We start from the raw sequence: 24,787 nt of genomic DNA, 5'->3' as shown, positions 1-24,787 counted from the left end.
TGTATGTGGTTTATAGTGGTAAAGGGCCCTATATTTGGTTTGTATGTGGTTTATAGTGGTAAAGGGCCCTATATTTGGTTTATAGTGGTAAAGGGTCCTACATGTGGTTTATAGTGTTAAAGGGTCCTATATTTGGTTTATAGTGTTAAAGGGTCCTATATTTGGTTTATAGTGTTAAAGGGTCCTATATTTGGTTTATAGTGTTAAAGGGTCCTATATTTGGTTTATAGTGGTAAAGGGTCCTATATTTGGTTTATAGTGGTAAAGGGCCCTATATTTGGTTTATAGTGGTAAAGGGTCCTATATTTGGTTTATAGTGTTAAAGGGTCCTATATTTGGTTTATAGTGGTAAAGGGCCCTATATTTGGTTTATAGTGGTAAAGGGCCCTATATTTGGTTTATAGTGGTAAAGGGCCCTATATTTGGTTTGTATGTGGTTTATAGTGGTAAAGGGCCCTATATTTGGTTTATAGTGGTAAAGGGCCCTATATTTGGTGTATAGTGTTAAAGGGCCCTATATTTGGTTTATAGTGTTAAAGGGCCCTATATTTGGTTTATAGTGGTAAAGGGCCCTATATTTGGTGTATAGTGTTAAAGGGCCCTATATTTGGTTTATAGTGGTAAAGGGCCCTATATTTGGTGTATAGTGTTAAAGGGCCCTATATTTGGTTTATAGTGTTAAAGGGTCCTATATTTGGTTTATAGTGTTAAAGGGCCCTATATTTGGTTTATAGTGGTAAAGGGCCCTATATTTGGTTTATAGTGGTAAAGGGCCCTATATTTGGTTTATAGTGGTAAAGGGTCCTATATTTGGTTTATAGTGTTAAAGGGCCCTATATGTGGTTTATAGTGTTAAAGGGCCCTATATTTGGTTTATAGTGTTAAAGGGCCCTATATTTGGTTTATAGTGGTAAAGGGCCCTATATTTGGTTTATAGTGGTAAAGGGCCCTATATTTGGTTTATAGTGGTAAAGGCCCTATATTTGGTTTATAGTGTTAAAGGGCCCTATATTTGTTTTGTAGAGTTAAAGGGTCCTATATTTGGTTTATAGTGTTAAAGGGCCCTATATTTGTTTTGTAGAGTTAAAGGGTCCTATATTTGGTTTATAGTGGTAAAGGGCCATATATTTGGTTTATAGTGGTAAAGGGTCCTATATTTGGTTTATAGTGTTAAAGGGCCCTATATGTGGTTTATAGTGGTAAAGGCCCTATATTTGTTTTGTTGTGGTAAAGGGCCCTATATTTGGTTTGTAGTGGTAAAGGGCCCTATATGTGGTTTATAGTGGTAAAGGCCCTATATTTGGTTTATAGTGGTAAAGGGTCCTATATTTGGTTTATAGTGGTAAAGGGTCCTATATTTGGTTTATAGTGGTAAAGGGTCCTATATTTGGTTTGTAGTGGTAAAGGGCCCTATATGTGGTTTATAGTGGTAAAGGCCCTATATTTGTTTTGTAGAGTTAAAGGGTCCTAACTTCTCGGGCAATGAACGTCTCTTTCTTATCTCTAAATATCTATTTCTTATCTCTAAATATCTCTTTCTTATCTCTAAATATCTCTTTCTTATCTCTAAATATCTCTAAATATTCTTATTAACAGAAGACGCAAGAAGTCTCCATGATGTAAATGTTTTGACCTCTTGTTATAGCAAATAATGCAGGATTTTGTTCCTGTTTCTATATAATATCAAACATTGTGATCTAAATGGATGAATGTTATCATAAAAAAATGTAATAGTGATGACGATGATGATGATGTATTGTAAAATAATCATGATGTTGTCTTGTAACTTCTCTAGGTTAATCATGTCAAAGCATAAATTGCTCCTCTGGTTTTGTAGTAACACGGTAATTAGTCTATTAACACCGTGCTCTGACATAGTAATGGAATCCTGGGTGAAATGGAGTTGAGCAACTGATGATATGACCATTAATTAGAACTTCTTAGAGGGCAGTATTCTGAAGTTTGGGTGACTGAGGTGTCCAAAGTAAACTGCCTGTTACTCAGGCCCGGAAGCTAGGATATGCATATGCATGGTAGTATTGGGTAGAAAACACTCTAAAGTTTCTAAAACTGTTAAAATAATGTCTGTGAGTATAACAGACCTGATTTGGCAGGCGAAACCCCGAGAACAATCCATCCGGGGATGTTTCTGTTGTTTTCTATGGAGAAGCGGAATTATTAGGACCCAGATTGCAGTTCCTATGGCTTCCACTAGATGTCAACAGTCTTTAGAAATTGTTCTATGTTTTTTTTTTGTTGAAAAATGAGTAGTCGTATTCTTTCTAAGTGTCACTCAGGTGGACTCTAGTCTGTTGGCGTGAATGAGAGCGCGCTCCGTGTTGTTTTTCTCCGGAGTTGGGAACAGTTTATCCCGTCTTAAACTTGATTGATTATTTACATTTTAGGAGGTTGGATTAGAAACGTTGTTAGAAATGTTTGGACCAAGTTTACAGATAACTTATTAGATCCTTTGTAGGCAGGTTGGGCGAGTTGGAACCAGTGTGTTTCTGAATCAAGTGCGCCAAACAAACTGACAATTTTGGCAATATAAAGAAGGACTTTATTGATCAAAACAACCATTCATTGTGTAACTGAGACCTTTGGGATTGCGGAAAGATGAAGATCTTCAAAGGTAAGCGATTTATTTTATCGCTATTTCTGACTTTCTGTTTGGTTGGAAAATGTTTTTCATGGTTTTGTATGTGGGACGCTGTCCTCGGATAATCACATGGTATGTGGGACACTTTCCTCAGATAATCACATGGTATGTGGGACGCTGTCCTCAGATAATCACATGGTATGTGGGACGCTGTCCTCAGATAATCACATGGTATGCGGGACGCTGTCCTCAGATAATCACATGGTATGCGGGACGCTGTCCTCAGATAATCACATGGTATGCGGGACGCTGTCCTCAGATAATCACATGGTATGTGGGACGCTGTCCTCAGATAATCACATGGTATGCGGGACGCTGTCCTCAGATAATCACATGGTATGTGGGGCGCTGTCCGCAGATAATCACATGGTATGCTTTCGCCGTAAAGCCTTTTTGAAATCTGACAAAGCGGCTGGATTAACAAGAAGTTCATCTTTAAACCGATGTATATCACTTGTATTTTTTATGAATGTTTATTATGACTATTTCTGTATTTTGAATCTGGCGCTCTGCAATTTCACCGGATGTTGTCGTGGTGGGTCGCTAGCAGAAACCCTGCGCCAGAAAAGTTAATAATTGTAATGAATCACGATCACAATATAATTTGTAATCTCTGATGTCTCTCCAGGTTAACCATCTCAGCAGAATGCCCCATGCAGTTAGAGGACTTCCCCATGGATGCCCACGCCTGTCCTCTTAAGTTTGGAAGCTGTAAGTTAATAAGACTCCTCAGTAAACACATCTGGCATTACAGATCTGCTATTATCACACACACACACACACACCACACACGTGATGCTTCTCCTGTGAGTCTGTACCTCTGTCCCAATGCTGTGAAGGTCAGGTTCTGTGGAAGGTCATTAGTAAAAACAAAACAATAATGGTCCAACCTGGCTTCCCTGCGGTACGCCACATTCAACACAATTTGCATTAGAGAGGCTTTCCATTAAAGAAAACGCTCTGTGTTCTATTAGAAAGGTAACTCTCATGCCTCGCGGAAAGCGCAGTGGTCTAAGGCACTGCATCGCAGTGCAAGCTGTGCCACCAGAGACTCTGGGTTCGAGCCCAGGCTCTGTCGCAGCCGGCCGCGACTGGGAGGTCCGTGGGGCGATGCACAATTGGCTTAGTGTCGTCCAGGTTAGGGAGGGGTTGGCCGGTAGGGATATCCTTGTCTCATTGCGCACTAGCGACTCCTGTGGCGGGCCGGGCGCAGTGCATGCTGAGTGCACGGTGTTTCCTCTGACACATTGGTGCGACTGGCTTCCGGGTTGGATGTCTGCTGTGTTAAGAAGCAGTGCGGCTTGGTTGGGTTGTGTTTCGAGGACGCATGGCTCTCGACCTTCGTCTCTCCCGAGCCGTACGGGAGTTGTAGTTATGAGACAAGATAGTAAATACTAACAATTGGATACCACAAAATTGGGGGGTAAAATTCAAAAAAGAAAAAAAGATAGGTAACTCTCACTCCATGATAAGGCAGAGGAAATCCATAACACCTATTTTTTTCAGCAATAGGTTTTATTCCATGACATCAAAAGCTGCACGGAAGTTTAAAAGAACAGCTCCCACAATCTTCTTACTATCAATTTCTTTCAGCCAATCATTAGGCTTTTGTGTCAGTGCCGAGCATGTTGAGTGCCCTTCCCTATAAGCATGCAGAAAGTCTGTTGTTAATATGTTTTCTGTAAAATAACATTGTATTTGGTCAAACACAAATTTTTCCAACAGTTTGTTTATCACCGGTAACAGGCTGATTGGTTGGCTGTTTGAACCATTGAAGGGGTGCTCTGATTGGTCGGCTGTTTGAACCATTAAAGGGGTGCTCTGATTGGTCTGCTGTTTGAACCATTAAAGGGGTGCTCTGATTGGTCGGCTGTTTGAACCATTAAAGGGGTGCTCTGATTGGTCGGCTGTTTGAACCATTAAAGGGGTGCTCTGATTGGTCGGCTGTTTGAACCATTAAAGGGCTACTCTGATTGGTCAGCTGTTTGAACCATTAAAGGGGTGCTCTGCTATTTTTGGACAGCAGATTGACCTTTGACACCCTCCAGGCCTGAGGGCACCCTCCATCTTCTAGGCTTAGATTAAAGATGTGGCAAACAGGAGTCACAATGTATTCTGCTCCCAACCTCGGTAATTTACCATCCAGGTTGTCGGGAACCAGGTGGTTTGTCCTCATTTATATATATTTAAAAAATGACCTTTTCCACATCCGCTTTGTGGAACAGAAAACTACAGCGCTTGTCTTTCATTATTTGGTCTGTTTTACATGAATATGAAGGTTCAGCGTTTGTTGTCTACATGTCACACATACGTTTGCTAATCTTGTCAACTTCAAGTGGTTGGGAATATCAAAGGGTTTTGTTATGAATGAGCCATTGGCCTCAATGAAGGATGGATCTGACTGATCTGTTCTGCCCAAAACATAATTTAATGTGCTCCAAAGAGTTTAACATCTTTATATCATTGATCTTTACTTCATAATACAGTTTCTTCTCTGCTTTTTCTTCAGTTTAGTCACATGATTTCTCAATTTACAGTAGCTATACTGCTACAGCATCTACCAGGAAATCCTCTCTCAGCCTAACAGGAATACAGTACACGGCAACACCTCCTACATTTGCATATCTATCTTTCCTCTATATTCTGTAACCATGTAGAGCTGAATCATCAAAAGGAAAATGTGTTTCAGAGATGGGAAGAATATGAAGGTGATGTTATGAAACCTTTGTTTCTCAGGCTACATATGTTAATATGGGCTATTTTAAGTTATTTTCTGGGTTTTGTGCTATTCTGAGAGGCTGATCACAGGTAGACATGTCAGGGACATTTACATTTGAGTCAATGGTACTGAGTGGGCTGTCCACAGTGGGCTTCTTCCTAAGGCAGACAGTTTCAGTAGAAACAGTGGAATTCAATTCTATGTGCATCTGATTATTGCTGACGACACCCTCGGAGCTAACAGTTACAGGAACATAGATTGGGTTACTTACATTCACTGCACTTCTATTTCTCTGGGATGTAATACTGTTACAACCTTGGACAACATTTCCCCCAACGAACCACTGGCCAAATCCCCTCATATTGATCTCAAACTGTGTTTTTAACACAGAATTAAATTAAACACAGACTAGCTAATCAGGAAAAGTCTAATGAATGAAGCAGCTAACAGACATGATGATGTTGAACTGGTGGCATGTAGAGTTCTCGATCCTTCTGGCATCAACTAGGGCTGTGCCCCAAATGGCTTTTTTTCCCCTATTTAGTGCACTACTCTGTGAATATTGAATAGGATGCTATTTGGGACAAAGACATGGGGGTTGAGCTTGGTCTGGAGGTGAACGTGGTGATGTGTTTGTGTGTCTGTGTGTGTGTGTTCTTCAAATCAAATGTTATTTTTCACATGCGCCGACTTACTTACAAGCCCTTAACCAACAAAGCAGTTCAAGAAATAGAGTTAAAAAAATATTAACTAAATAAACTGAAGTAAAATATAAAAACTAACACAATAAAATGACATAACAATAACGAAGCTATATACACGGGGTACCGGAACCGAGTCAATGTGCGGGGGTACAGGTTAGTCGAGGTCATTTGTACACGTAGGGGTAAAGTGACAATGCATAGATAATACACAGCAAGTAGCAGCAATGTACAAAACAAATGGAGGGGGGGGGGCGGTTCGATGTAATAGCCCGGTGGCCATTTCATTAATTCTTCAGCAGTCTTATGGCTTGGGGGTAGAAGCTGTTAAGGAGCCTCTTGGACCTAGACTTGGCGCTCTGGTACCGCTTGACCTGCGGTAGCAGAGAAAACAGTCTATGACTTGGGTGACTGGAGTCTCTGACAATTGACGAGGTTAACTGCCTGAACAGGCAGTTAACCCACTGTTCCCAGGCCGTCATTGAAAATAAGAATATGTTCTTAACTGACTTGCCTGGTTAAATAAAGGTAAAATAAAATAAATAAAATGATGGGCTCTCTTTTGACACCGCATATTATATAGTTCCTGGATTGCAGGAAGCTTGGCCCCAGTGATGTACTGGGCCATACACATTACCCTCTGTAACAGTTGCCATACCAGGCGGTGACTGGTCAGGATGCTCTCGATGGTGCAGCTGTAGAACATTTCGAGGATATGGGGACCCATGCCAAATCTTTTCTCCAAAGAGGGAAAAGGTTTTGTCGTGCCCTCTTCACGACTGTCTTGGTGTGTTTGGACCATGATAGTTTGTTGCCAAGGAATTTGAAACTCTCGACCCGCTCCACTACAGCTCCATTGATGTTAATGGAGGCCTGTTCGGCCCGCCTTTTCATGTAGTCCACGATCAGCTCCTTTGTCTTGCTCACATTGAGGGAGAGGTTGTTGTCCTGGCACCACACTGCCAGTTCTCTGACCTTCTAGGCTGTCTCGTCGTTGTTGGTGATCAGATTAAATATGAATATTTTCTTAACTCTTGAACTGCACTGTTGCTAAAGGGCATGTAAGTAAGCATTTCACAGTAAGGTCTCTCTTTACCTGTTGTATTCGGCGCATTTGACAAAAAACATTTGATATGTCATGTGACTTTGTAAATGAACCAATCACTTGCTCCAAGCATTCTCTCTAAACCAATTAGTGCCTTGCAAATGTATTTGTCCCCCTTGGTGTTTTTCCTATTTTGTTGCATTACAACCTGTCATTTTAATAGATTTTTATTTGAATTGTAGCGGTATTTATTAGAGAGGGGTAAAGAAAGATTTTGTTGGGCCACCAGGCAGGTATTGACCATGCCGAAAGGAAAAGAGTAGAATAGAGAGAGTACCACTACCAGACCCACACACATCAGCAGAAGAGACTGACTAGAGTGTAGCCTGTTTACCAGATAGCCAGTGGAGAGAAAAGAGAATACACACCATATAAAACCCACATCACAGCACAGGGGTAAGTAACCCAAACAAGAATACCTCATACAATAATACTAATACTAATAATGGCAGAGCAATTCAACAGCAACTTCGTACAAGAACGAACCCAGTCATCAACATAGGATTTGCAATAATCTGTATTATTTTCTAGTGGATGAGTGCAGAGGGTATGAATGTGGGGGGTGTTCACCGACACAACAAAGGCCTTAAAACTGTCCACAGTCTTGAACGAGCTCTCTTTATTTCCTCCTTCCTCACTGCTCATGCGCTCTTAAAGTGGCAGCGCACGGTGAAGGCTCTGAGCAGATTTCGCCACAACCTGTCATTTTAATAGATTTTTATTTGAATTTCATGTAATGGACATACACAAATAGTCTATATTGGTGAAGTGAAATTAATAAATAAATAAAAGTGCATATGTATTCACCCCCTTTGCTATGAAGCCCCTAAATAAGACCTGGTTCATATGTATTCACCCCCTTTGCTATGAAGCCCCTAAATAAGATCAGGTGCAACCAAGTACCTTCAGAGGTCACATAATTAGTTAAATAAAATCCACCTGTGTGCAGTCTAAGTGTCACATGATCTCAGTATATATACACCTGTTCTGAAAGGCCCCAGAGTCTGCAACACCACTAAGCAAGGGGCACCACCAAGCAAGCAGCACCATGAAGACCAAGGAGCTCTCCAAACAGGTCAGGGACAAAGTTGTGGAGAAGTACAGATCAGGGTGACTTATAAAAAAATATCTGAAACTTTGAACATCCCATGGAGCACCATTAAATCCATTGTTAAAAAATGTAAAGAATATGGCACCACAACAAACCTGTAGAGAGAGGGCCACCCACCAAAACTCACGGACCAGGCAACAAAAATTAGAGAGGCAGCAAAGAGATCAAACATAACACTGAAAAAGCTGCAAAGAGGAGACTGGAGAATCTGTCCATAGGACCACTTTAAGCCGTATACTCCACAGAGCTGGGCTTTATGGAAGAGTGGCCATAAGAAAGTCGTTCCTTAACGAATAAAATAAGCAAACACGTTTGGTGTTCGCCAAAAGGCATGTGGGAGACTCCCCAAACATATGGAAGAAGGTACTCTGGTCAGATGAGACTACAATTGAGCTTTTTGGCCATCAAGGAAAATGCTATGTCTAGCGCAAACCCAACACCTCTCATCACCCCGAGAACACCATCCCCACAGTAAAGCATGGTGGTGGCAGGATCATGCTGTGGGGATGTTTTTCATTGGCATGTACTGGGAATCTGGTCAGAATTTAAGGAATGATAGTTGACGCTAAATACAGGGAAATTCTTGAGGGAAACCTGTGTCAGTCTTCCAGAGATTTGAGCCTGGGACGGAGGTTCACCTTCCAGCAGGACAATGACCCTAAGCATGCTGCTAAAGCAACACTCGAGTGGTTTAACAGAAATCATTTAAATCTCTTGAAATGGCCTTGTCGATGCCCAGACGTCAATCCAATTGAGAATCTGTGGTATGACTTAAAGATTGCTGTACACCAGCGGAACCCATCCAACTAGAAGGAGCTGGAGCAGTTTTGCCTTGAAGAATGTGCAAAAATCCCAGTGGCTAGATGTGCCAAGCTTATAGAGACAAACCCCAAGAGACTTGCGGCTGTAATTGCTGCAAAAGGTGGCTCCAGAAAATATTGACTTTGGGGGGGTGAATAATTATGCACGCTCAATTTTTATTTTTTTGTCTTATTTCTTGTTTGTTTCACAATAAAAATATATTGCATCTTCAAAGTGGTAGGCATGTTAGGCACTATCCCCTATATTGTGCCCTATGGGCCCTGGTCAAAAGTCATGCACTATAAAGGGAACACAGTGCCATTTGGGACGTAAACCAAGACTATACCAGGGTATCCTGTCTTGTCAAGGGATAATAAGATAAGACTTCCAGGGCCCGTAGGGTTGTCAGATGAGATGCTTGGCTAGACTGGCTGAAGAAACTTGCTTGGCTAGAGGTAGTCAGAAGAGACTAGCGCTTGGCTAGAGGCTGTCAGAAGAGACTAGCGCTTGGCTAGAGGCTGTCAGAAGAGACCAGCACGTGGCTAGAGGCTGTCAGAAGAGACTAGCGCTTGGCTAGAGGCTGTCAGAAGACATCAGCACGTGGCTAGAGGCTGTCAGAAGAGACTAGCGCTTGGCTAGAGGCTGTCAGAAGAGACTAGCGCTTGGCTAGAGGCTGTCAGAAGAGACTAGCTGTCACGCCCTGGGGGTTCTCCATGGTGTAATAGGTCAGAGCGTGACTAGGTTATTATAGTTCTATGTTGGTGTGTGGGTATGGTTCCCAATTGGAGGCAGCTTGCCTCTAATTGGGGTCATACTTAGTGTGTCCCTTTTCCCACCTGCGATGTGGGATATTGTTTGTATGAGTGCCTATGTGCGCTACGTACTGCACTTTTGTTAATTCTTTGTTGTTTTGAAGTTTCACTGTAATAAATATGTGGAACTCTACTCACGCTGCGCCTTGGTCCGATTATTTAAACGACAGTGGTGACACGAGCACTTGGCCAAGTAAGCTTTATTTGTCAGACTAAAAGTAGTGGTGTGACTGATGAATACATTAATTTACTGCAGCCTCCAGTGATCTGTCCTCTGGTTTTAACTTGGTATTCAGTCCACAATCCCTTTTTGCAGTTCAAGCTACAACTGTAATTTACTGTGATTAATTGATTGATTTAATTCATGAGATAATTAACACTTGTAGGCCAGAGACAACAGAGAGAGAGAGTGAGAGAGAGAGAGGATCCTCGGCTTCATTGTGTCTCGATCTGTGTCTCGATCTGGTCTCGATCTGGTCTCGATCTGGTCTCTCAGCATGGGACTTAAATGGCACCCTATGCCCCCCACGTGCCCCGTCCAAAGGTAGTTCGCTGAATAGGGAATAGAGTGCCATTTGGCACTTAGCCTCCGTCTCCGACTCCATTAAACCTTAATTATTCCCTGTAACCTAATGAACATGGCCCACCTATTGAACATGACCCACCAAATGAACATGACCCAGCTAATAAACATGACCCAGCTAATAAACATGACCCAGCTAATAAACATGACCCAGCTAATAAACATGACCCAGCTAATAAACATGACCCAACTCAGCACTGCAGCTCACTCATTCATGATGTGAAGGTCTCTCAGCTGTCTTCACCTCCTCCTCTACCTGGTATAGAGACCGTGTTAATCACCTCCTCCTCCTCTAACTGGTGTAGAGACAGTGTTAATCACCACCACCTCCTCCTCTAACTGGTATAGAGACAGTGTTAATCACCACCTCCTCCTCCTCTAACTGGTATAGAGACAGTGTTAATCACCACCTCCTCCTCTAACTGGTATAGAGACAGTGTTAATCACCTCCTCCTCCTCTAACTGGTATAGAGACAGTGTTAATCACCACCTCCTCCTCCTCTAACTGGTATAGAGACAGTGTTAATCACCACCTCCTCCTCCTCTAACTGGTATAGAGACAGTGTTAATCACCACCTCCTCCTCCTCCTCTAACTGGTATAGAGACAGTGTTAATCACCACCTCCTCCTCCTCTAACTGGTATAGAGACAGTGTTAATCACCACCTCCTCCTCCTCCTCTAACTGGTATAGAGACAGTGTTAATCACCACCTCCTCCTCCTCTAACTGGTATAGAGACAGTGTTAATCACCACCTCCTCCTCCTCTAACTGGTATAGAGACAGTGTTAATCACCACCTCCTCCTCCTCTAACTGGTGTAGAGACAGTGTTAATCACCTCCTCCTCTAACTGGTATAGAGACAGTGTTAATCACCTCCTACTCCTCCTGTAACTGGTGTAGAGACAGTGTTAATCACCTCCTCCTCTAACTGGTATAGAGACAGTGTTAATCACCACCTCCTCCTCCTCTAACTGGTATAGAGACAGTGTTAATCACCACCTCCTCCTCCTCTAACTGGTGTAGAGACAGTGTTAATCACCACCTCCTCTAACTGGTATAGAGACCGTGTTAATCACCTCCTACTCCTCCTCTAACTGGTGTAGAGACAGTGTTAATCACCACCTCCTCTAACTGGTATAGAGACAGTGTTAATCACCACCACCTCCTCTAACTGGTATAGAGACAGTGTTAATCATCACCACCTCCTCTAACTGGTGTGGAGACAGTATTAATCACCTCCTACTCCTCCTCTAACTGGTATAGAGACAGTGTTAATCACCACCACCTCCTCTAACTGGTATAGAGACAGTGTTAATCACCACCTCCTCCTCTAACTGGTATAGAGACAGTGTTAATCACCACCACCTCCTCTAACTGGTATAGAGACAGTGTTAATCACCACCTGCCTCCTCTAACTGGTGTAGAGACAGCGTTAATCACCACCTCCTCCTCTAACTGGTATAGAGACAGTGTTAATCACCACCTCCTCCTCCTCTAACTGGTATAGAGACAGTGTTAATCACCACCTCCTCCTCCTCTAACTGGTATAGAGACAGGCTGTTAACCACCACCTCCTCCTCCTCTAACTGGTGTAGAGACAGTGTTAATCACCACCTCCTCATAACTGGTATAGAGACCGTGTTAATCACCTCCTACTCCTCCTGTAACTGGTGTGGAGACAGTGTTAATCACCACCTCCTCTAACTGGTATAGAGACAGTGTTAATCACCACCACCTCCTCTAACTGGTGTAGAGACAGTGTTAATCACCACCACCTCCTCCTCTAACTGGTATAGAGACAGTGTTAATCACCACCACCTCCTCCTCTAACTGGTATAGAGACAGTGTTAATCACCACCTCCTCCTCCTCTAACTGGTATAGAGACAGTGTTAATCACCACCTCCTCCTCCTCTAACTGGTGTAGAGACAGTGTTAATCACCACCTCCTCTAACTGGTATAGAGACCGTGTTAATCACCTCCTACTCCTCCTCTAACTGGTGTAGAGACAGTGTTAATCACCACCTCCTCTAACTGGTATAGAGACAGTGTTAATCACCACCACCTCCTCTAACTGGTATAGAGACAGTGTTAATCACCACCACCTCCTCTAACTGGTATAGAGACAGTGTTAATCACCACCACCTCCTCTAACTGGTATAGAGACAGTGTTAATCACCACCACCTCCTCCTCTAACTGGTGTAGAGACAGTGTTAATCACCACCTCCTCCTCCTCCTCTAACTGGTGTAGAGACAGATATTATCCTCCCTAACCATGATTGACTATGCTGACGGTTGGCCATTTGTTTACATGGGAGTTCTTAAAGAGATGGGTGGGGCTAAGGCTTAAAAGGGTGTGAACGATGCTGAATTGGGACATAAATACATTTGCTAAAATGTATAAAACACTTTTTTCGCTTTGTCATTATGGAATGTCCTTGAGTGGCCCAGCCAGGGCTCTTGAGTGGCCCAGCCAGGGCTCCTTGAGTGGCCCAGCCAGAGCTCCTTGAGTGGTCCAGCCAGGGCTCCTTGAGTGGCCCAGCCAGGGCTCCTTGAGTGGCCCAGCCAGAGCTCCTTGAGTGGCCCAGCCAGGGCTCCTTGAGTGGCCCAGCCAGGGCTCCTTGAGTGGCCCAGCCAGGGCTCCTTGAGTGGCCCAGCCAGGGCTCCATGAGTGGCCCAGCCAGGGTCCATGTGAGTGGCCCAGCCAGAGCTCCTTGAGTGGCCCAGCCAGGGCTGCCCCACTTGAGTGGCCCAGCCAGGGCTCCTTGAGTGGCCCAGCCAGGGCTCCATTGAGTGGCCCAGCCAGAGCCATCCTAGGTGAGTGGCCCAGCCAGGGCTCCTTGAGTGGCCCAGCCAGCGCCCTCCTGTGAGTGGCCCAGCCAGAGCTCCATGTGAGGTGGCCCAGCCAGGGTCCTGTGAGTGGCCCAGCCAGGGCTCCTTGTAGGTGGCAGTGGCCCAGCCAGGGCTCCTTGAGTGGCCCAGCCAGGGCTCCTGTGAGTGGCCCAGCCAGAGCTCCTTGAGTGGCCCAGCCAGGGCTCCTTGAGTGGCCCAGCCAGAGCTCCTTGAGTGGCCCAGCCAGGGCTCCTTGAGTGGCCCAGCCAGGCTCCATGTGAGTGGCCCAGCCAGAGCTCCATGAGTGGTGCCAGCCAGGGCCCCTGTGAGTGGCCCAGCCAGAGCTGCCTTGAGTGGCCCAGCCAGGGCTCCTTGAGTGGCCCAGCCAGGCTCCAGTGGCCCAGCCAGGGCTCCTTGAGTGGCCCAGCCAGGTGCACCCTTGAGTGGCCCAGCCAGGGCTCCCCACTGAGTGGCCCAGCCAGGGCTCATTGAGTGGCCCAGCCAGGGCTCCTTGAGTGGCCCAGCCAGGCTCCTTGAGTGGCCCAGCTAGAGCTCCTTGAGTGGCCCAGCTAGAGCTCCTTGAGTGGCCCAGCCAGAGCTCCTTGAGTGGCCCAGTCAGAGACCTGAAAATAGCTGTTCAGCAATGCTCCCCTTCCAACCTGACATAACTTGAGAGGATCTGCAGAGAAGAATGGGAGAAGAAAGAACAGAAAAACAAAAACAAATCTGGGGATGAGGTAGGTAGTTGGTTGGGCTATTTACAGATGGGCTGTGTACAGCTGCAGCGATCGGTTAGCTGCTCTGACAGCTGACGCTTAAAGCTAGTGAGGGAGATATGAGTCTCCAACTTCAGTGATTTTTGCAATTTGTTCCAGTCATTGGCAGCAGAGAACTGGAAGGAAAGGCGGCCAAAGGAGGAATTGGCTTTGGGGGTGACCAGTGAAATATACCTGCTGGAGCGCGTGCTACGTGTGGGTGCTGCTATGGTGGCAGGTGCACCAGTTTCGACATCCTGTAGAGTCCATGTAGTAGGTGCCAGGTGGACCAGTTTCGACACCCTGTAGAGTCCATGTAGTAGGTGGCAGTTGCACCAGTTTCGACACCCTGTAGAGTCCATGTAGTAGGTGCCAGGTGCCCCAGTTTCTTGAGGGAGAAAGTATGTACACTCATTACAAATATATGGGTGAGAAGGGGGATACCTTGTAAAAGTATTTTTCCTATTTTGTTGCATTACAACCTGTAAATAACATGGATTTGGACACAAAATAGTCCAAATTGGTGAAGTGAAATACTTTTTCTAATAAATAAAAACAGAAAAGTGGTGTGTGTATGTGTTCACCCCCTCTGCTATGAAGCCCCTAAATAACATCTGGTCTAACCAATTACCTTCAGAAGTCACATAATTAGTTAAATAAAGTCCACTTGTGTACAATCTAAGTGTCACATGATCTCAGTATATATACACCTGTTCTGAAAGGCCCCAGAGTCTGCAACACCACTAAGCAAGGGGCACCACCAAACAAGCGGCACCATGAAGATCAAGGAGCTCTCCAAACAGGGTCAGGGACAAAGTTGTGTAGAAGTACAAATGAGGGTTGAGTTATAAATAAATATATCTGAAACTTTGAACATCCCACGGAGCACCAATAAATGCATTATTAAAAAATGGAAAGAATATTTATATGTGGCACCACAACAAACCTGCGAAGAGAGGGCCAGCCACCAACACTCACAGACCAGGCAAGGAGGGCATTAATCAGAGAGGCAACAAAGAGACCAAAGATGACCCTGAAGGAGCTGCAAAGCTAGACAGCGGAGATTGGAGTACCTGTCCATAGGACCACTTTAAGCCGTACACTCCAGAGAGCTGGGCTTTACGGAAGAGTGGATCCGTATCCAAAAAAAGGCATGTGGGAGACTCCCCAAATATATGGAAGAAGGTACTCTGGTCAGATGAGACTAAAATTGAACTTTTTGGCCATCAAGGAAAACACTATGTCTGGCGCAAACCAAACACCTCTCACCCCCCCCCCCCGATAACACCATCTGTAGGGATGTTTTTCATCGGCAGGGACTGGGAAACTGGTCAGAATCGAAGGAAGGATGGGTGGCGCCAAATACAGGGAAATTCTTGAGGGAAACCTGTTTCAGTCTTCCAGAGATTTGAGACTGGGACAGAGGTTCACCTTCCAGCAGGACAATGACCCTAAACACACCGCTAAAGCAACATTCGAGTGGTTTAAGGGGAAACATTTACATGTCTTGGAATGGCTTAGTCAAAGCCCAGACCTCAATCCAATTGAGAATCTGTGGTAGGACTTGAAGATTGCTGTACACCAGCGGAACCCATCCAACTTGAAGGAGCTGGAGCAGTATTGCCTTGAAGAATGGGCAGAAATCCCACTGGCTAGATGTGCCAAGCTTATAGAGACATAGGGCTCCATCCAGTAGCGGGAGACTGGCACCGTGCTCTACTCCGTCCAGTGACGGGAGACTGGCAACGTGCTCTACTCTGTCCAGTGACGGGAGACTGGCAGAGGGCTCCATCCAGTAGCGGGAGGCTGGCACCGTGCTCTACTCCGTCCAGTAGCGGGAGACTGGCAACGTGCTCTACTCTGTCCAGTGACGGGAGACTGGCAGAGGGCTCCATCCAGTAGCGGGAGACTGGCACCGTGCTCTACTCTGTCCAGTGACGGGAGACTGGCACCGTGCTCTACTCCATCCAGTAGCGGGAGACTGGCACCGTGCTCTACTCCATCCAGTAGCGGGAGACTGGCAACGTGCTCTACTCTGTCCAGTGACGGGAGACTGGCAGAGGGCTCCATCCAGTAGCGGGAGACTGGCACCGTGCTCTACTCCGTCCAGTGATGGGAGACTGGCAGAGGGCTCCATCCAGTAGCGGGAGACTGGCACCGTGCTCTACTCTGTCCAGAGACGGGAGACTGGCACCGTGCTCTACACCGTCCAGTAGCGGGAGACTGGCACCGTGCTCTACTCCGTCCAGTGACGGGAGACTGGCACCGTGCTCTACTCCATCCAGTGACGGGAGACTGGCACCGTGCTCTACTCCATCCAGTAGCGGGAGACTGGCACCGTGCTCTACTCCATCCAGTAGCGGGAGACTGGCACCGTGCTCTACTCCGTCCAGCGTACTTCAACCATTTTTTTAAAATATATTTTTTTAATCTTTATTTAACCAGGCAAGTCAGTTAAGAAGAAATTCTTATTTTCAATGACGGCCTAGGAACAGTGTTCAGAGGCAGAATGACAGATTTGTACCTTGTCAGCTCGGGAGTTTGAACTTGCAACCTTCCGGTTACTAGTCCAACGATCTAACCACTAGGCTACCCTGCCGCCCCAGCATAGGTGACAAGGGTACAGTCTGCAGTTTGTTGTGCTTTGCATCCCAGAGGTCCTAGCGCCTGTCCTAGCGCCTTGAGAGAGGAGATTTCCTCCCTCCTTCAAAAGCAGGCTATTCGGTTGGTCCCCGAGTCAGAAGAACAAAGCGGTTGGTACAGCGGGTACTTCTTAGTTGCCAAGAGCGATAGAATGTTGCATCCATCCTAGAATTACGTGTATTAAAGAAGCACCTCAATGTTGCAAGTTCAAAATGCTTACACTTTGCCGGCTATTGCAGACGGTGTGACCCAGCGATTGGTTCACGTCCATAGATCTGAAGGATGCCTTTTTTCATGTGCTATACCGTACATCGTCATACATACTTTTTCTATGGTGGTGGAGGAAGTTTTGGCACCGGAGCGGTGCCAGCAGATCAGAGTATTTGCCTTTCTGGACGATAGGCTGGTCGTAGCAGAGTCAAGGGAACATGTGGAGCTCCACACTGCTAAGCTGGTTTCCACATTTGCTGGGGTTCATAGTGAATCACAAGAAAAGTTATTTGACTTGCCTTTGACTTGACTTGCGTAGTCAGTTTCTGGGTCTCGTTCTGGATCATGTATCTTTGTCCCAACAGAGGAAGGTCGCATTCCGGCTCTTTCTGTCACGGTTTCAGCTGAAACACTTGGTGCCTTTTAGCTTGTGCCTGCTATTATTGGAGAGACCCGTGACTGCTGTTGCAGGGGGTTCTCATGGGCCAGGTAGTGTCCGCAGGGTGATCATGACAGACTCCTCCTTAATGGGATGTGGAGCACTGTGTGTGGGCTGCTTGGAAAGAGAGATTTGGTCAACAGCTCAAAGTATGCTGCTTATCAATGACCTAGAGCTATTGACTGTTTTGCTGGCGCTAATGCATTTCCTTGTGATGTTGTAGGGCCAGCATGAGCTACTGACTGTTTTGCTGGCGCTAATGCATTTCCTTGTGATGTTGTAGGGCCAGCATGAGCTACTGACTGTTTTGCTGGCGCTAATGCGTTTCCTTGTGATGTTGTAGGGCCAGCATGAGCTACTGACTGTTTTGCTGGCGCTGAGGCATTTCCTTCTGATGTTGTAGGGCCAGCATGAGCTACTGACTGTTTTGCTGGCACTGAGGCATTTCCTTGTGATGTTGTAGGGCCAGCATGAGCTACTGACTGTTTTGCTGGCACTGAGGCATTTCCTTCTGATGTTGTAGGGCCAGCATGAGCTACTGACTATTTTGATGGCACTGAGGCATTTCCTTCTGATGTTGTAGGGCCAGCAAGTGTCGGTAAGGGTCTGTTGTTGATGCTGGTTCCAGGAGATCATCCCCCTGTTGGGTGGGGACACATGGCGGGTATCCTGTTTCCTGTCTTCTGTTGTGGATATGTATCCTGTCTCTTGTTGTAGATGCGTACCCTGTTTCCTGTCTTCTGCTGTAGATGTGTATCCTGTTTCCTGTCTTCTGTTGTAGATGACTATCCTGTGTCCTGTCTCCTGTTGTAGATGAGTATCCTGTGTCCTGTCTCCTGTTGTAGATGCGTATGCGTATCCTGTTTCCTGTCTTCTGCTGTAGATGTGTATCCTGTTTCCTGTCTTCTGTTGTAGATGCATATCCTGTTTCCTGTCTTCTGGTGTAGATGAGTATCCTGTGTCCTGTCTCCTGTTGTAGATGCGTATCCTGTTTCCTGTCTCCTATTGTAGATGCGTATCCTGTTTCCTGTCTCTTGTTGGAGATGCGTATCCTGGTTCCTGTCTCCTGTTGTAGATGCGTATCCTGTTTCCTGTCTCTTGTTGGAGATGCATATCCTGTTTCCTGTCTCCTGTTGTAGATGCGTATCCTGTTTCCTGTTTCCTTTTCTAGATGCGTATCCTGTGTCTGAGGTGGTGTATTCGTGGACTCAGGGAGCAGCCAAGTCAGTGGTGGTGGCAGAGGAGGGGTCACGACTCAACCAGTATCATCTGATAGGACAGACCGCTGGCACTGAGGACATCTATACTAGCAGAGGTACACACACGAAATCACACATAGTATCATGACAGGATATGACCCAGATGTAGACACGGGAGGTGGATAGTACAGTTCTCAGATTATTTATTAGAAACATGGGGCAAAGGGCAGGTCGAGGGAAGGCAGAGGATCGTGATCAGGTCAGAGTCAGGCAGGCAGGCACAGAACGGCAGATAGGCTCGGGGTCAGGGCAGGCAGAATGGTCCGAACCCGGGAAAACCTAAGAAACAGAACTAGTGAAATGGGAAGGCAGGAAAGAACGCTGTCAAGGCCTGACAAGACAAGACGAACTGGCAACAGACAAACAGAGGACGCAGGTATAAATACACTGGGGATAATGGAGAAGATGGGCGACACCTGGAGGGGGGGTGGAGACAAGCACAAAGACAGGTGAAACAGATCAGGGTGTGACACAGGCTGCAGCTCAGACAGCAAGTTATCATTCTAATCTCTTATTACTCACCTATTCATCCTCCTACCAATCACCCATTCACTGCCATACCGATCCTAACAACTACTGTCATGGACATACTGATCCTAACAACTACTGTCACTGACATACTGATCCTATTAACTCCTGTCAGGGAATACCCCTGTATTGGACAAAATGAATGGCATGTCATTGGCATCGGACAAACCATATACACATTGGCCAATACCACCCAATTCGGCGTTGATTCATCCAAAGTGTATTGCAAATGCCATATGGTAATTGCCAGTTGTAACACTTTAAAAATTCAACAGGGGGCAAATGCGCTCCACCGGGGTTTTTCATATTGGATATGTAACCCAAATTAATGTCCAAAAGTAAAATTTTGAAAAAATGAACTTTTTTTCAAAAACTTATCACCCCTTAAAAAAGTGCTTTCTGGACCGTTTTTCGAAATTCTTTCGATTTTTTTGTCAATTACACATGTGTAAGAACTGTATGAATATACTTTTGTCCAATTTTATTATCATAATTTTTTAATTTTTTTTTATATGCGCATAAGGAATATGTTTTGTCCAATTCCAATATGATTTCATAGGAAGTCAAAGTCAAAAGTCAAAAATGTCAAAATTTTGTAAAAACTTCACACACCCATAAAAAAGTGCTTTCTGGACCGTTTTTCGAAATTCTTTCGATTTTTTGTCAATTACACATGTGTAAGAACTGTATGAATATACTTTTGTCCAATTTTATTATCATAATTTTTTTTTTTTTTTTTTTTTTACATGCGCATAAGGAATATGTTTTGTCCAATTCCAATATGATTTCATAGGAAGTCAAAAGTCAAAAGTCAAAAATGTCAAAATTTTGTAAAAACTTCACACACCCTTAAAAAGTGCTTTCTGGACCGTTTTTTGAAATTCTTTCAATTTTTTGTCAATTACACATGTGTAAGAACTGTATGAATATACTTTTGTCCAATTTTATTATCATATTTTTTTATATATTTTTTTAATTGTGCATAAGGATTTTTTGTGGGCCAAATGACGTAAGAAATTTGACATGCTCAAAAATCCTGCAGAAATGCAAAATTGACTGGCCTGATGAACTCGGGATGGCCGGGCAGTGATAGTTGTTCCTTTCCATCACTCGTTGTGTTGACTTCATCATGTCCATTTTGTGATGTTTTTTCACTATATAATCATATTGCAAGTGCACGTGCATTTGCAATATGTTTCAATGTGCATTTACCATATGAAATTTGACCTTGCTCAAAAATGCAAAATTGACTGGTCTGATGAACACAGGATGGCCGAGCAGTGATAGTTGTTCCTTTCCATCACTCGTTGTGTTGATTTCATCATGTCCATTTGGTGATGTTTTTCACTATAGCAAAGTCACTGTGCATTTGCAATATGGTTCAATGGGCAGGTACCATATGAAATTTGACATGCTATAAAAATCCTGCAAATGTGAAATTGACTGGCCTGATGAACACAGGATGGCCTGGCAGTGATAGTTGTTCATTTCCATCACTCGTTGTGTTGATTTCATCATGTCCATTAGGTGATGTTTTTCACTATAGAATCATATTGCAAATGCACGTGCATTGTTGTGCAACTGGTAACCCAAAATTAAAATATGGTTGTAAATGCATTTACCGGGACTCCTATTATCCATGCCCGCTATGGGAGTACCCTACTACGGCCCTCTATCTATGGGGGCAGTCCTGAGTGCTTTATGGACTGTTTAAAATATTCTGATGGATACGCATGTTGTGCAACTGGTGATTGAAAATAGGCACCTGGTAACCCAAAAATGAAAATATGGTTGTGAATGCATTTACCGGTCATTCTGATATTAATGCCCGCTATGGGAACACAGGATGGCCGAGCAGTGATAGTTGTACATTTCCATCACTCGTTGTGTTGATTTCATCATGTCCATTAGGTGATGTTTTTACACTATAGAATCATATTGCAAGTGCGCGCGCATTTGCAATATGTTTCAATGTGCATTTACCATATGAAATTTGAAATGCTCAAAAATGCAAAATTGACTGGTCTGATGGACACAGGATGGCCGAGCAGTGATAGTTGTACATTTCCATCACTCGTTGTGTTGATTTCATCATGTCCATTAGGTGATGTTTTTACACTATAGAATCATATTGCAAGTGCGCGCGCATTTGCAATATGTTTCAATGTGCATTTACCATATGAAATTTGAAATGCTCAAAAATGCAAAATTGACTGGTCTGATGGACACAGGATGGCCGAGCAGTGATAGTTGTACATTTCCATCACTCGTTGTGTTGATTTCATCATGTCCATTAGGTGATGTTTTTCACTATAGAATCATATTGCAAATGCACGTGCATTGTTGTGCAACTGGTAACCCAAAAATAAAAATATGGTTGTAAATGCATTTACCGGTCATTCTGATATTAATGCTCGCTATGGGAACACAGGATGGCCGGGCAGTGATAGTTGTACATTTCCATCACTCGTTGTGTTGATTTCATCATGTCCATTAGGTGATGTTTTTACACTATAGAATCATATTGCAAAGTGCGCGCGCATTTGCAATATGTTTCAATGTGCATTTACCATATGAAATTTGAAATGCTCAAAAATGCAAAATTGACTGGTCTGATGGACACAGGATGGCCGAGCAGTGATAGTTGTACATTTCCATCACTCGTTGTGTTGATTTCATCATGTCCATTAGGTGATGTTTTTCACTATAGAATCATATTGCAAATGCACGTGCATTGTTGTGCAACTGGTAACCCAAAAATTAAAATATGGTTGTAAATGCATTTACCATTCTGGACTCTCTATTATCCATGCCCGCTATGGGAGTACCCTACTACGGCCCTCTATCTATGGGGGCAGTCCTGAGTGCTTTATGGACTGTTTAAAATATTCTGATGGATACATGTTGTGCAACTGGTGATTGAAAATAGGCACCTGGTAACCCAAAAATGAAAATATGGTTGTGAATGCATTTACCGGTCATTCTGATATTAATGCCCGCTATGGGAACACAGGATGGCCGAGCAGTGATAGTTGTACATTTCCATCACTCGTTGTGTTGATTTCATCATGTCCATTAGGTGATGTTTTTACACTATAGAATCATATTGCAAGTGCGCGCATTTGCAATATGTTTCAATGTGCATTTACCATATGAAATTTGAAATGCTCAAAATGCAAAATTGACTGGTCTGATGGACACAGGATGGCCGAGCAGTGATAGTTGTACATTTCCATCACTCGTTGTGTTGATTTCATCATGTCCATTAGGTGATGTTTTTACACTATAGAATCATATTGCAAGTCACGCGCATTTGCAATATGTTTCAATGTGCATTTACCATATGAAATTTGAAATGCTCAAAAATGCAAAATTGACTGGTCTGATGGACACAGGATGGCCGAGCAGTGATAGTTGTACATTTCCATCACTCGTTGTGTTGATTTCATCATGTCCATTAGGTGATGTTTTTCACTATAGAATCATATTGCAAATGCACGTGCATTGTTGTGCAACTGGTAACCCAAAAATAAAAATATGGTTGTAAATGCATTTACCGGTCATTCTGATATTAATGCTCGCTATGGGAACACAGGATGGCCGGGCAGTGATAGTTGTACATTTCCATCACTCGTTGTGTTGATTTCATCATGTCCATTAGGTGATGTTTTTACACTATAGAATCATATTGCAAGTGCGCGCGCATTTGCAATATGTTTCAATGTGCATTTACCATATGAAATTTGACATGCTCAAAAATGCAAAATTGACTGGTCTGATGGACACAGGATGGCCGAGCAGTGATAGTTGTACATTTCCATCACTCGTTGTGTTGATTTCATCATGTCCATTAGGTGATGTTTTTCACTATAGAATCATATTGCAAGTGCGCGCGCATTTGCAATATGTTTCAATGTGCATTTACCATATGAAATTTGACATGCTCAAAAATGCAAAATTGACTGGTCTGATGAACACAGGATGGCTGAGCAGTGATAGTTGTACATTTCCATCACCTGTTGTGTTGATTTCATCATGTCCATTTGTTTATGTTTTCTCACTTTTGCAAAGTCACTGTGCATTTGCAATATGGTTCAATGGGCAGGTACCATCACGAATTTGTCATGCTATAAAAATCCTGCAGGAATGTGAAATTGACTGGTCTGATGAACACAGGATGGCCGAGCAGTGATAGTTGTACATTTCCATCACTTGTTGTGTTGATTTCATCATGTCCATTAGGTGATGTTTTTCACTATAGAATCATATTGCAAATGCACGTGCATTGTTGTGCAACTGGTAACCCAAAAATAAAAATATGGTTGTAAATGCATTTACCGGTCATTCTGATATTAATGCTCGCTATGGGAACACAGGATGGCCGGGCAGTGATAGTTGTACATTTCCATCACTCGTTGTGTTGATTTCATCATGTCCATTAGGTGATGTTTTTACACTATAGAATCATATTGCAAGTGCGCGCGCATTTGCAATATGTTTCAATGTGCATTTACCATATGAAATTTGACATGCTCAAAAATGCAAAATTGACTGGTCTGATGGACACAGGATGGCCGAGCAGTGATAGTTGTACATTTCCATCACTCGTTGTGTTGATTTCATCATGTCCATTAGGTGATGTTTTTTCACTATAGAATCATATTGCAAGTGCGCGCATTTGCAATATGTTTCAATGTGCATTTACCATATGAAATTTGACATGCTCAAAAATGCAAAATTGACTGGTCTGATGAACACAGGATGGCTGAGCAGTGATAGTTGTACATTTCCATCACCTGTTGTGTTGATTTCATCATGTCCATTTGTTTATGTTTTCTCACTTTTGCAAAGTCACTGTGCATTTGCAATATGGTTCAATGGGCAGGTACCATCACGAATTTGTCATGCTATAAAAATCCTGCAGGAATGTGAAATTGACTGGTCTGATGAACACAGGATGGCCGAGCAGTGATAGTTGTACATTTCCATCACTTGTTGTGTTGATTTCATCATGTCCATTAGGTGATGTTTTTTCACTATAGAATCATATTGCAAATGCACGTGCATTGTTGTGCAACTGGTAACCCAAAAATTAAAATATGGTTGTAAATGCATTTACCGGTCATTCTGATATTAATGCTCGCTATGGGAACACAGGATGGCCGGGCAGTGATAGTTGTACATTTCCATCACTCGTTGTGTTGATTTCATCATGTCCATTAGGTGATGTTTTTACACTATAGAATCATATTGCAAGTGCGCGCGCATTTGCAATATGTTTCAATGTGCATTTACCATATGAAATTTGACATGCTCAAAAATGCAAAATTGACTGGTCTGATGGACACAGGATGGCCGAGCAGTGATAGTTGTACATTTCCATCACTCGTTGTGTTGATTTCATCATGTCCATTAGGTGATGTTTTTCACTATAGAATCATATTGCAAGTGCGCGCGCATTTGCAATATGTTTCAATGTGCATTTACCATATGAAATTTGACATGCTCAAAAATGCAAAATTGACTGGTCTGATGAACACAGGATGGCTGAGCAGTGATAGTTGTACATTTCCATCACCTGTTGTGTTGATTTCATCATGTCCATTTGTTTATGTTTTCTCACTTTTGC

At 43.8% G+C, this 24,787-nt stretch overlaps 1 protein-coding gene across 2 annotated transcripts in view; it reads left to right on the top strand.

Moving 5' to 3' along the window:
• LOC118376134 (gamma-aminobutyric acid receptor subunit alpha-5-like) overlaps positions 1-24,787 on the top strand; it is a 98,715-nt gene that overhangs the window by 28,218 nt on the left and 45,710 nt on the right. For both annotated transcript variants that reach the window (XM_052468188.1, XM_052468199.1), the window contains exons 6-7: positions 3,288-3,370; positions 18,543-18,686. In XM_052468188.1, the coding sequence (XP_052324148.1) occupies positions 3,288-3,370; positions 18,543-18,686 (227 nt within the window). The remainder of the gene's footprint in view (positions 1-3,287; positions 3,371-18,542; positions 18,687-24,787) is intronic.

The sequence above is a fragment of the Oncorhynchus keta genome, chromosome 1 (genome assembly GCF_023373465.1).
Source record: "Oncorhynchus keta strain PuntledgeMale-10-30-2019 chromosome 1, Oket_V2, whole genome shotgun sequence".
NCBI lineage: Eukaryota > Metazoa > Chordata > Actinopteri > Salmoniformes > Salmonidae > Oncorhynchus > Oncorhynchus keta.
The sequence above is the reverse complement of the archived record's forward strand: the minus strand, read 5'-3'. Positions and strand labels throughout refer to the sequence as shown.